Source organism: Pogona vitticeps, chromosome 1, assembly GCF_051106095.1.
Source record: "Pogona vitticeps strain Pit_001003342236 chromosome 1, PviZW2.1, whole genome shotgun sequence".
In the NCBI taxonomy this organism is placed as follows: Eukaryota; Metazoa; Chordata; class Lepidosauria; order Squamata; family Agamidae; genus Pogona; species Pogona vitticeps.
In genome coordinates, this window is record NC_135783.1 from 191,486,354 (window position 1) to 191,499,772 (window position 13,419).

Here is a 13,419-nt window from a genome sequence, read left to right on the forward strand (position 1 = left end):
TTTCAGACCCATATATGTATCAGAAATACAAGACTGTGGATGACCTTGGTCTTGGTCTCCAGTGACACATCCTTACACTTGATGATCTTTTCCAATTCCTTCATTGCTGCCCTTCCAAGTCTCAGATTTCTTTTGATTTCTTGGCTGCAGCCTCCATGCAGATTGATGATTGAACCAAGTATACAAAATCTCTATTTCTTCACTGTCAACACTGGAGTTGTGTAGTTCTTTGGTAGTCATGATTTTAGTCTTTTCATACTCAATTGCAGTCCTGCTTTGGTACTTTCTTCCTTCACGTTCACTAAAAATCACTTCAAGTCATCCAAACACCCTCACACTGCCTCTCTCACATCCATTGTCACCGGTTGTCCTTTTATTGAAAGAGCCTGGTGTTAAGAAAACATTCCAATCTAATTTAAGCCAAGGGTTTGAATCTCTGAGTTTGGCATAAACTGTAGACACAGATGGTGGCAGAGATGGTTGTCAGCTTCTACTGACAAATCCTGTCTTTAAAAAAAAACCTCTAGACCTAAGAATCACAGGGGAAGTTTGGAATGGACCAGGAGGAGGGCTTCAGAACAGAGATGCTTCCTGCTTAATATTTTAAATTATGAGGCTACTACATTAGCAGCATTATATTTTCCAAAGACATTTTGCCTTTTAAACACACACACACACACACACACACACACACACACACACACACACCACACACACACACACGCACACGCGCGCAAAAACACCATAAAGAAAAGTCAGGTGAACCAGCAGAAATAGAATGGTCCATGACAGAGGTACATACCGTATCATTCCAGGGGGGTGGCAGAATGTACATTTCAGATCCCACGTTTCCGAGTCCCACAGAGTGACTATTTCATCAAAGCTAACTGCAAGCAAAGAGCCATCTTCGGAGAAACAGCAGTTGGTAGCTCGGTAGTGGTGATAGCTTCCGACAAAATCACAGGCCCAGGTTATGCTTTCATCTGTTAAGAGAACCGACACATTGTTAGGATCAATCTGTTTTGGCAAGTAGCACCAGCGGATATCAACACAGTGGTCAACTGTTTTTGGCTGGCCTCGGTAGCTGAGCAAAAAAATGCTGTCTGCACTGCATGCTTCTTGCTGGTGTGGGTGCTTGGCCAAGATGCTCTGGAGTGGCCAAGGGGCAGCCAAAGAGGTCCAGGTCTCCTGTTTCCACAGGAGCCTCTGTGAACACATTCATGGAGCAGAGTGCAAGAGTGCATGTTCGGCCTCCCACTTCTATAGAAAAGAGAACCTTTTGTGTGTGTGGTGTGTGTGTTCTTACTCTCTTGTAGCATCCAAGCAAGCACCTCCCTCATAATCTTCTCCTGCATCTGAGCAGGAAAGAGTAGTAATGGGTTTGCACTTTCAGAACGTGTTGCAGAGAAATTGGCACCACATTAAAGGGACACAAATTTCCCAATGATATTTCAGTGTTCAGAGAAGACCAGAAAACTGACCCCTGGAGCCTCTCTGTCTGGTTCCTTGCTCACAAGTCCCACCTATCCAAGTGTAGAAGGTAATCAACCCCATGTTACAAAAAGAGAGAACAGATTTCAAAGAACGAAAACAGAAAACTCAGACGATGTGATCACAGCTTGCTTAGACTCAAACCTTTTGACCACTCCAAAATAAAGGAGGCACGTCCACCTATTCTGGGGACTCCTACAGGTTCTCCTCCTTCGCTGCTTAACATTAGTAAACTCACGTCACCACAGAATCATTAAAATGCTTTATTATTTAATAGGAGGAGTGACCTGTACCCTCCCTTCCAAGACAACACAGACCTGCAAGTTTACAAGGTCTGGGGTGAAAAAGGTAAGACAACATAAGGTTTCAATGAAGCAGCTTCGTTTGTCTGCTTTGGAGGTATAATAAAAATAAGAACACAACTGTGGCCCCAAAAAGCCTGACAGATATATTCTAGTGTGACCGTTGTAGAGAGCATGGTCCACTTCCTCAGATGAGATGTGCTGAAGGAAGTGGCCTGTGACCCCTTCCTACTCAGAGGGATATGTGCTTGTTTTTAAGGTGCCCACGACCCTTCTGGAAGCACCAGGAGGAACATAGGCGCCTGGGGTCCTTTAAAGGAGAAAGGCTGAGTAAAATGGTTTAAATAAATAAACAATAAATTTTCTTCAGCGAAAGAACTTCCATGTTCTCACTAAACATCCAAGACAGAAACTTCTGTTTTTGATGCCTCCTTTTGTTTTGGTGCAACTTATTTTGGTGTCAATTGAAGGGGGGGAAAAGGGAAGGAAAACAGACGGCAAGAGAAAAAAATTGCTCCTCTGCTAAAGTATCTAGTAATTTTTAACACTGGAGATGCTGAACAAGTCAGGTTAAAGGAGGCAAACCAAACCAAACCCATACAACCCACTAGACTTTTTGTAATTCCACCAGTTCCTAAAACTGAAGAAGCAGCATTCCATTTTGCCCAAGAACAGAAAAAGAAATGCAAACAGTACTTGGGGAAGGGCAGCGCATGTGCATCAGGAAGAGCAAAGGCTCCATCCATCCAAGGAGTCCCTGGGGCACCCGTGGGCAACCCTCCACAGGGTGCTGGATTTCAATGCCTATCATCCCCCACTATTGCTGGGTGAGGATACAAAGAACTGCGAGGACAACAGCAGCAGGAGAACCAGTTGCCAAACCCAGTTCTAGGAGGAGAGACAGACTAGCCCACAGGTGCCATTTCTCTCGCGTTTGAGAAGCCCCATGAAACATGGGCTGCTCCTGACCAGAGAAGGGGAATTTTGGATTCGTTTGCAAGCCACCCCCTCTCATCAAGGTCTCTGGCAATTCCTTCATCTGCAGGACACAGACTGCAAAATCAATTGTGATCCACAGTCCACGATAAAAATGGGCTCTGCCACGTTTCCCAACCTTACTGAGATGCAGGTGGAAGGAAAGTGTCCACCTGAATGGCAAATAAAAACGACCCTTCCATCCTCACTTACTTTCATCCTCGTTATCAACCAGCAGCATCCAGACTTTAAAATGCCCATCACGGCTGGCTGTCACCAATGTCGGGGTTGCATTTTCAGATTCATCTGTGCAGCGGAAACACAGACCTGTGACACAGTCTTCATGGGGCATATTTATTCTTGTGTTCAGAGTAAAGCTATAAAGGAAGAAAAAGAGACAGATGTGTATTAGGGTCCAGATAGTGGTGTGCCAGCCTCACACCAGTACACACGCAGCATGTTGACTTTATGCTAAACGTCTGCAAGACCCAACTCTTTTAGGGCTTCCAAAGTGGAATCTTTGTATGCACACACTGCTAAAATAATTACGGGCTTTGAAAAAAAAATGGAGTTCTGAAAACGTATGAAAATCAATGGAAGACTTGATGTTAGCTACCCCAAGTGCCCCTTCATGTTGCTCACATCTCTGGGCAAAAATCATCTGAGACATTAATTGTATTGTGGTGCTTCTGACATCAGCAAAGAAAGAACTCTTCGAGGGCAAGAAAGGAAGATGGGAACACTGGAATGCCATCTCCTATTGAGTCAAAAGATTCCTTTAAGTAGGCTGGCAGTGGCTCTCTCTGGTTTTGTTATGTTCCATTACATCCCATCTGACTGCTAGTGATCCTGACAGGCAAGGGAGAGATTCAAGGAGCATTTTTAGCGAGTCTCCAGCAATTCAGACCCAATCCACTGCATCATTTCCAATCTGATTGGGAGACGAGGGGGGCCTTCTGTAAGGCACGCGCCCAACCAACCACCCTACAGCCCCTCACTTATGTAAGAGTGCACAAGCGAAAGGACGATTCAAGTGCCGGGGTTCGCAACCCTCCTACGTGCCTTAAGTTCTACATGAGCCATGAAAGCGATTTCCAGGACACAACAGCTTCTGTGCAAGGCAGGCAGTAAACGGCATTTTGCCAACCCCTTGGAAGGAACGCATAAGCAGAAATACCTTTGTGCTTGCTCATCGTACGCCCACAGCTTCATCTGCAATTCAAGGTCACTGCAGCTTCCTTGCCGCTGTTCCACGGTGGCCAGCCAGTTGCCTTTGGAGTCGAACGCTGCCTTCGACAACTCAATCTGGGTCAAACCGTACTGATGAATAAACTCCTGCTGCACAATATCTAACTGCAACAATTAAAAAGATAAAAAACTCTGAGCTCCCGTGGCCTTTGGGAATCAGTCACGGCAACAGGTTTTTGACGAAAGGAAGTCTTCTCAGGGGCTGTGACGTTAACTGGTGATCCGGCAAGAGTTCTCAAGCAGAGAGAGGAAAATCAATATGAGCCTGTAATGTGGAGGATGAGACTATCCAATCATCACCATGAATCTTACTACACAAGACGGCCTCATGTGCCTTCTCAGTGGCTGGTCCCAGAGGGCATGACCCCCTTTTAAGGAGGCCAGCCTGGCCTCCTCCTCGTTGCCTTTTTATCTCCACAGGCCTTTGGTAATTAACTGAGCAACGAGGAAGGTCCTCTTAATGGTGGATAGTCGTTGTGCTCTTTTGTGCTGTTCTAAAGGTTTTCAAATTGTGTTCATTTTGTGCTGTTTTAATACATTTAATATTGTTTTCAGTATGGTTTATTGTTTTTAAACTAAGTCTCTATTAAAAACAGATCTTGTGATCCGCTTTGGATCCTACAAAAGGCAAGATATAAACAAAATAACACAATCATATGATAAATATATTAATGTCTCCACCATCTTTTTTCATCTTCCTAGTAACGTAGCGGTTCTCAACCCACAGCCCTCCAGATGGCTGGGAGTTCATTCAGCTCCCAGAATCCCTGACCACTTGACAAGCTGGCTGGGCCTTGTCAAAGCTGAACCCTAAAATATTTGCAAGACCAAAAATTGAGGGCCTTTATATCAGTCTTGCACAGAGTTAGCATCTTGCATATAAACAAGCAGTCACTTAACTCTATTAATAATTGTTTGCTGACTGAAGTCAACATGTTAATTAAAGTGTCTTGCAGAAGAGGCATAACTGCTTTAGGGGGAGGTTATTTCGGTCAAGACTTAACGCATGAAGTTACCTCATGCAGTCTGGCCAGTCACTCATCCAGGCAAGGGTTCAGCAAGACCTCGGGTACAGCTCTTTCTTAAAGTTTGTAAGAGTCACTTTTTTGAGTAGAGCTTCCAGCACCTCCCAGTTAACTCCTAGGATACCCTATGATCTTACTGGTTGAGGGATCTGGGAGTAACTTTTCCAAGCTCTGGCTTTTCCCACTCTCCTAGGCCCACAAACACACACTGTATTTTGCTTGCCTGGAGGAGGGTCTACCTCTGAGGTGCCACAGCCTTCTCCAGACTTCATTTCCTGTTGTTAATGTAAAAAAAAGGAAGCTTCTGCAGTGCTTCCTGGGAGTCTTAGTTCCTTGGGAGGTGCCCTCTACAGAGCCTAATGGGCAGTGAGACTACAACTCTCAGGAAGCACAGAAGTTCCTCCCTCAACTACATTTTTTTCTTGACAGAAGTGTCTGGTGTCGGAAGGCAATTAAACACCCCCCCCCAACAAATAAAACACAAAACAGCTTTTTAGAGGTTAGCATCCTGAGTTTCCAGGCCGGGTGGGTTTGGACTGGAGAGGGCTTGTTCAGGGAGGCCTGCAGCCAGTATGGGAACACAGTTCCTTATCGGACTAACAACTTTTGTGTGATTATTGGCAAGGCAACAGTAGGTGGTTGCTGGTCTCACGTACACTGTACAGCTGTTTGTCGTTTTGCAAGGAATAGAACTGCAAATGGCCAGGCTTTCCGTTCAGAACCAGGGCTTTAGTTCTTGGGTCAACCATCAAGCCAGTCTTGATGTCACTACCTGAAATGGAAGGAGAGACCATTTGGGATGGAATACTGTACAACTGCTTTGGACAAGCTGAATTTTTAATATATATATATATAACCCAACATACCTTTGATTAGCCCCTGGATGATTGAGGCGACCCTCAGGTTGCTGTGTATGATTACTATTTCTACATGATGGCAAAGAAAAGTTAACATGGTTAACAAGGAAGGCTCACAAAATATTAACATCAAGTTTTATTGTTTAAAACTGAGGATCCAGAACCCACACCAATGCCCCAAACCACTTAATGCAAAAAAAAGAGTTCCATTTAAAATGACTATACAGTACAGTGGGGTCTCGACTTACGAACTTAATCCGTATTGGAAGGCAGTTCTCAGGTCAAAAAGTTCTTAAGTCGAATCTGCATTTCCCATAGGAATGCATTGAAAACCATTTAATCCGTATCTGCTCTTTTCGTCCATAGAAACTAATGAGAAGCTGCTATTCCGCCTTCTGCCACTAGAGAGGGATATTTTTTCTTTTTTCCTTTTAACCTAAGATGACTTAGCTTTAAAAAAAAGGAAAAAAAAGAGTTTGTAACTCGAATCTAAGTTCGTAAGTCGAGTCCATATATTCCTATGAGAGCGGTTCGTAAGTCGAAACGTTCGTATGTCGAGCCGTTCGTAAGTCGAGACCTCACTGTATATGGTTTGTTGCTTGGGAGTCTTATTGGAATCAGGGCCTTCCCTTGGGGCAGGCATGCTGAGGTGGCTGATGAACCTTAGCTATGGCCCTACCTGGAAAAAAAGGCCCTGATTATTCTATCTGTTCTTATGACTTTCAAACTCCAGGCTACTGTAATGCAAGGGTGTTTAGAAATTGTAAATAACTCAGAACTGATGAAGCCAGACTGATTTCTGATGGGAACAGCCGGGAGCATGCCATACCCTTTTCTATGGGACAGGCTTAGAGAACCCTTGGCTCTCCAGATGTGGTTAGACTCCAGCTTCTCTTCAGGGCTGACAAACATGACCTGGGACTCGAGAGATGGGAACTGTAGTCTAGCAATAGCCATAGAGACAATCCAGACTCCATTTTCTTGCTGCCTGAGCTTCCAGGGGTTGTTCATATGGCTAGAGTTCACCTTTAACATTATTTGGAATTCAGACTGAGCAAACCTACAGAGAGTTAAGCCTTTCTCCATCACCTCCCGTGTATCCTGCTTTCGCTATGACCCCACAGGTGGACAGTCTATCCACACAGCAGCTATATGCCAGTTCTCCTTCCAAATGTGTTTGTTTAAACTATTTATGAACGGCTCTTCTACTCAATGACTGCTGAAGTCATGACCCAACCTACTGGACAATGATCGCCTAATGAGTAATAATGGCTTGATGCCCTCCAAACACTGCCTCTTAGCCCTATCCTGCCCAAATGACCACATACGTATATGGGAGTAGAGAAACCAGGGAACCTTGTTTGTCCTTTTCACCCTCTATGTCCTCCTGCATTTATGTTAAGACTCCTACTCTCAGGGGTCTTCCCATCAGTTGAACTTCCTTCCTTTTCTGATTCTCCAAGAAGTGGACACGCCATGGCACCTCTAGCACTGACCGGGTCACAGACCGTTCTAGGGCATACGTCCACAAAGTTAGGATCAGGGGCTCAGCTTTTCTATCATGAATGTAACTTCCTTAATAAAGATGAGTTGTTTGTTTTTAACGACTTCTCCTCTTTTATTGTGGGTCTAGCAGCCCAGATATCGATGCAGTGCTTATTCTGTAACTTAACTGTTTTCTTAACCATTAACAAAAAGATAAAATTCTTAGATTCATAACCTAAATTCATAACCTAGAGCAGTGACGGTGAACCTTTTTGGGCCCGAGTGCCCAAACTGGAAAAAACACACACACAAAAAAACCCCAGCAGGCAGTAGCAGAACCAGAAGTGGTGGCAGAAGGGGGAAATCCTGAGCATGGAGGTGCCCCGAGACCCCACTCCGGATCCGCTGCCAGCGCCAGCTGCTCCGGATCCTGGCCCGCCACCTGTCGAAGCACCAGCACCACAGCTGCAGCCGCCTCCGGAGGTTTGGCTGCCGGCAGGGGGGAAGTAGTGATCCAGTGACTTATGGCTTGCGTGCCCGCAGAGAGGGCTCTGTGTGCCAGCTGCGGCACGCGTGCCATAGGTTCGCCATCACTGACCTAGAGCATGAGCGTATAACTGGCACTGGATGTAGGCCACCCAAAGCACTGGCTCTGGACCAAAGCGAGGAAAAAAGAAGATGGAAGGAGTGTAAGGGAAAGAAGAGTAAAACTGAAAGATAGAGACCCTTCCATTCACACCTGTCTCTTCAGCCTCCATGCAGCTGCTATAACACACATGGAGCAACATCAAGAAAAAAGCAGGGAGCCGCAGGGAACAGATGGATGATGAATCAGAATTACCTCTGCACTCAAAAGAACTCAGGAAATGTGACTCCCTGGAGAGGAATACCTCACTGAGTGACCGACTCCCTTTTTTCAAAGCTACATTCCAGAACTCCAGCACCATAGGGAAAACACCCTCTGTCCACGCTTGTGCTTACTGTTATCTGAATGAGAGGTACACAGGAAAGTCCCATCAGGAGAAACAGAGATGTGCTGGATCGTGGATCCCAGACGGGGCAAGAATTCCTTCTTAGCATCCGACCCATCTCGCCACTGAACCAGGACAGACTCGATCCCACCACTGAGGAGGTTGGTTCCTATCAATCCAAACAAAACACACATGCCTCAAAAATGGGAAGTCCGACTAATTTACAGGGGTGTTTTCAGAGAATGGCTGTGCTGGCTGTAGGATTCTGGGAGTTGTAGTCAAAAAACAAAGATAGTCCAAAAACTCCCAGGGATGTCAAGTCACGTGATCAACAACTGAACAATGAGGCTTCCTCAGCCATAACACCAGTACCTGCTGCCATAAACAGCAACCTGGGTTCAGTTGCTAAAAGAATGCAAGGCTGTAGTCCTACATACCCCTAACTAACAACAAGCTTCAGTAACCCACTGGGATCTACATTTAAAAACTGGCATGGCATGTGCTTGGTATGCTATAAAAGAACCTTCCTGGCACACAGACACATGCATTTATTTTATTTATTTGAATAATATAATTATTATTTAAATACAGGCATACCTAGGTTTATGAAATTAATGCGTCCTCTGGGACGTTACATCATGCAGAAATTTTGTAAACCGATACACGGATTGCGCTAGGAACGGGGGCAGCGCTAGAAAACTCCAGGCGCTATGCGTCCTGGGGAAACCCTTTCGTACAGCGGGAAAAAAAGAAAAGAAAAAACGTAAACCGGGGCATTATTTTCTAGATTTTGGTTCGTAAACTGAAAATTACGTAAACCAAGGCTTTCATAAAGCAAGGTACCGCTGTATTAGTATTATTTATTTAAATGATTATTTAGACACACACAGATAAATGGACACCTACAGAGGAATATAAAATATTTTCAAATACAGAATTTTAAATCAAAACAGTTAAAAGAGGTTCTTATGGGCATAATTACATAAGGGCTGAAAAACAGAGCAGATCTGGGGTTTGTAATTTTTATACAGTGGTGCCTCGCATAACAAGTGCCCCGTTTAACGACGAATCCACATAGCGAAGCGGATTTTGCGATCGCATTGCGATGTTTAAATAGGGAAAACACCGCATTGCGATGATCGGTAAGCGTTTTAAAACAGCTGATCGGCGGTTCCAAAATGGCTGCCCGCAGCGTTTTCATGCCGATTCCTCGCTTACCGAGGCGGCGAAAATGGCAGCCGGATGGAGGATTTCCGCATAGCGGTGAGTTTTTGCCCCATAGGAATGCATTAAACAGGGTTTAATGTGTTCCTATGGGGTTTTTCGTTCCGTATAGCGACGTTTCCAGATAGCGACGATTTATCCGGAACGGATTACCATCGCTATGCGGGGTACCACTGTATTTGGTTAAGGTAAAGAAAGGAAGGTTTCTAAGCAAAGTCTATCCTGGAAGCAGTTATATTGTGCTTATGGAAGCAAAAAACCTATGTTGCAAACACAGCAGAAACTTCTTGTTTGCCAAGTCAAACAGTTTCCTGTTTCAAAAAGGGAAACCAGGAATCAAATAAACACTGCAGGGGCTGGTCTGCATTCCCATGCAGTTAAGATTTTTAAAAAAATCTCAACTGCTTCTAAGAGAGACAAAGATTTTTCTCCTAGTTCCATTTAGGCAGTGACTCAGCTTTTCTCTTCTGCTGCTCTTTTAAGAACCAAACTTGCTTATTTGTGCCTCTCAAACAATATGTCAACACAGAAAGAAACAAATAGAGGCTTACATGTTTTATCTTCTATTAAAGTTACACTACACATAAAGGAGTGAAACCTCGCAGGATAGGAGGAACTTGGCTGGTTCTGTCAGGGGTATGTCTCCAAAAAACCTCACACCTTTGAGAAATGTACTGAGCGGGTCCACTTCACTCACCCGAAAGCATCTTTAATGTGCCCAAAGCATTTCACAAATATTATCTGGAGAGAACGTCAGTATGACATTCTGTATGTGATAAACTGAGGAAAGAGCTCATGAGAACAACAGTTTGGTGAAACCCCTTAACTTATAAAGTGTAGTCATGGGCAAGGTAGGGCTTGAAACAGGCTGTTTCCCGTTCAGGTGATGTTACCTTCTACAGAAAAGGCAAGATCCAGAACTTCGTCATGATGCCAGTGCATGGTGGTGAATGTGTACTCTCTCCTGTGATTAAAATTTCTCCTGTTTGGAGTAAAAGAGAGACAAATATATTTCATTTAGGATTTATATCGGGGTGGATCAAAATCCATATTTAATTTTTTTTATTTAAACAACAACTTAAATTTTAAAAATGATTTTTTAAAAATTAAATCATCCAAAAAAATCAGATTTTAAATTGTGATTTCAATCCATCTGATTTAAATTAGTCCGCCCTGATTTTGATGAACAAAGTAACTGTATGCAAATAGAGAAGCCACCATTGCTAACACTGTTCACTCTTGGGCTATAAACCCTTTTTCTGCAGCTGCGAAGAGAACAAAACAAAGGTCCCTCTTCTCAGGTTCAAGCTCTCCATCAGAAGGCGAGTGTGCAGAGACTCTACCGCACTGTTCCTCTGCTCCTCCACATGTGAACATGAAACGTAGCAGAAAATGGGGCCCTCCCCCTCCCAAACAAGGCGCATAGTATCCAGTCACAATATTTTGGCACACACAGCAGAAAATGCCATAAGCACCACTCTACCACCCTGGCAACAGAAAACAGAAGTAAGAAATTTAGCAAGTTGCTATATTTTTGTGACACTTAAAACCAACAACCCGAGGTGGCCCCTAAAGTGGAGAGTTGGCTTGAGAATGTCAGTGAAGCCGAGAGCAATGCCATCCCCAGACTGGATTCTGCAATGACTCCTAGCAGGGTCACGCACGGGGGAATGATCAGAGCCAGACCAAGAGGTACCCACCCTAAGCAGTCACGTCAGCAGAAGAGAACAGAGAATTCAAAAGGGGGGGGGGGGGACAGAGGGACTCCCAAAGAGCAGCAGCAATTGTGGAAGGGAGAGTAGAGGATCTTTCACAGATAATGGCAGTGACACTAAAGCGAATGCAAGGTGCCACTTCTACTGGTCTAAGAACAGGACTGGTCCTGGGCTTTGAAGACATAAGCTATATCCACTGCAACAAAAGGGATACTCAGGTATTGGCTTCAGCAGGCAGGTGGACAGTCTTATGCTGTGATATTGCAAACACTAGACAAGTACTCCAAAGGGAGGGGATACATGATTAGCAGATGATATTGGTCAGTATTTTCCTCACCAGAGACGAATTTTTCCATCCTTGTGTCCAGTCGCGATACAGTCTTCCTTTGGGTGGCAAGACACACAAGTGAAGCAACTCGTTGAACTACCTCTGACTTCTGAGCCTACAGGAAAGCTTCAGAAATAGGGGTTACAGCTATAAGGTCAGTTCAGCTTTTAGAAAAAAAACCTATCTTTAATATTCCATAGACGAGTCTAGAATAGGCTGTGAGAGGAATCCTACTTCAACAGAAGATATCACAAACATTGCTAAATGTTGCTATAACGGATGCTTTTATTTATTTTTAAATCCACCCCTACACTCACTCTATGGATAATGCAGATGGGTGTCTTGCAAAGCAGACAGCCTGAGTACCCTCTCCTCACCTGTAAATCTTTTTCTTCTTGAAAAAACAAACAAGGAGGTATAGTTCGGAGACTGATACCACATATTCCCCCTGTAAAAAAACCAAAATATTGTTTTAAGATAAAAGTATTGTTTTAAGTGTCCAGCGGACTGAAACATTTTGCAACCCCCCCCAAAAAACCCAGAAAAACGTTATGAAAGACAGACAAATGCCATGTTAAGTCAATCAAAATGCCCTGATTCAATTTAACTATTCAGAAATTTTAATCTAGAGCCTGGTCAGGCTTGGTGGCTTCTCCTCCTGTTCACTGGCTTCTTACACTACTATTACCAATCAGGAGTTATAAATCACATCCCTGTCCTTTCCGCTATGCAAACAGACTTCTGCTAATTAGGCTCTAACCAGGGGAGAAAACATCATTAGTTTATTGGCAACTGCAAAATTACTTATGAATTTGCATTCATAAAACAAACTTGCAACTTTTCAACAAAAGCACATGAGTCATTTATTATCATGTGTGAATTATGCCTACAAACTAATAAGTAGGATTTGAAGAAACATTATTATTTATTGCACCAAGAGAATGTCAACGAATGTTTAAAAGAACAAATGAATGTTTAGGAGTGGCCTATAATAATCCGGGAGGCAGTGGAAGACAGGAGGGCCTGGCGTGCTCTAGTCCATGGAGTCACAAAGAATCGGACACAACTTCATGACTAAACAACAATAACAATTTTATATTCAATATTTTAAAAAAATTAACGATCCATCTTTAACTGATAGTCCTATTTACCAAGAGCAAATTGCATGCATGCTTTCAGTTTTTCCTTAGAATCTTAACTATCTATACAAAATCCACTGCACTCCCATACTGACATGACATCTTTGAAATAAAATCAGTGTTTTAATGCAATTACAGCTCTTTCAAAGACAAATCATGATTAGCTGCAGATTTCTCATACAATACGTAAAAGAAAAATAATTAAGTCTGAAAAGGCAATATTACAATACAGTGGTGCCTCGCATAGCGATCGCTCCATTAAGTGACGAGATCACTTTGCGATGAGGATTTTGTGATCGCAAAAGCAATCGCTTTGCGATGTTCCCTATGGGGTATTTTCGCTTTGCAATGACCGATCATGGCAAAGCAACCATTTTCACACAGCTGATCGGCGGTTTCAAAATGGCAGCCGGGAAAAAAACATGGCCGCCCACTGTTTTCTGGGACGGATTCCTCGCTTAAGAGGCACCAGAAATGGCCGCGCTGTGGAGGATCTTCGCTGAACTGTGAGTTTTAAGCCCATAGGAACGCATTAATCGTGTTTTAATGCATTTCTATGGGCTTTTTTATTTCGCATTGTGACGTTTTCGTTCAACAGCGATTTTGCTGGAATGAATTAACGTCACAATGCAAGGCACCACTGTATAATGCAATCTTAG

The 13,419-nt window shown here is 43.7% G+C and overlaps 1 protein-coding gene and 1 long non-coding RNA gene across 3 annotated transcripts in view; both read right to left on the reverse strand.

The window, feature by feature from the left end:
* The window catches only part of LOC144589262 (uncharacterized), a 126,023-nt gene that overhangs the window by 99,774 nt on the left and 12,830 nt on the right, over positions 1–13,419 (reverse strand). The window lies entirely within an intron of this gene.
* The window catches only part of WDR75 (WD repeat domain 75), a 34,147-nt gene that overhangs the window by 13,534 nt on the left and 7,194 nt on the right, over positions 1–13,419 (reverse strand). For both annotated transcript variants that reach the window (XM_020802887.3, XM_020802888.3), the window contains exons 6-14: positions 11,999–12,069; positions 11,631–11,747; positions 10,472–10,560; positions 8,365–8,523; positions 5,908–5,967; positions 5,698–5,813; positions 3,946–4,121; positions 2,982–3,145; positions 803–983 (exon numbers count right to left, since the gene is read on the reverse strand). In XM_020802887.3, coding sequence (XP_020658546.3) covers positions 803–983; positions 2,982–3,145; positions 3,946–4,121; positions 5,698–5,813; positions 5,908–5,967; positions 8,365–8,523; positions 10,472–10,560; positions 11,631–11,747; positions 11,999–12,069 — 1,133 coding nt within the window. The remainder of the gene's footprint in view (positions 1–802; positions 984–2,981; positions 3,146–3,945; positions 4,122–5,697; positions 5,814–5,907; positions 5,968–8,364; positions 8,524–10,471; positions 10,561–11,630; positions 11,748–11,998; positions 12,070–13,419) is intronic.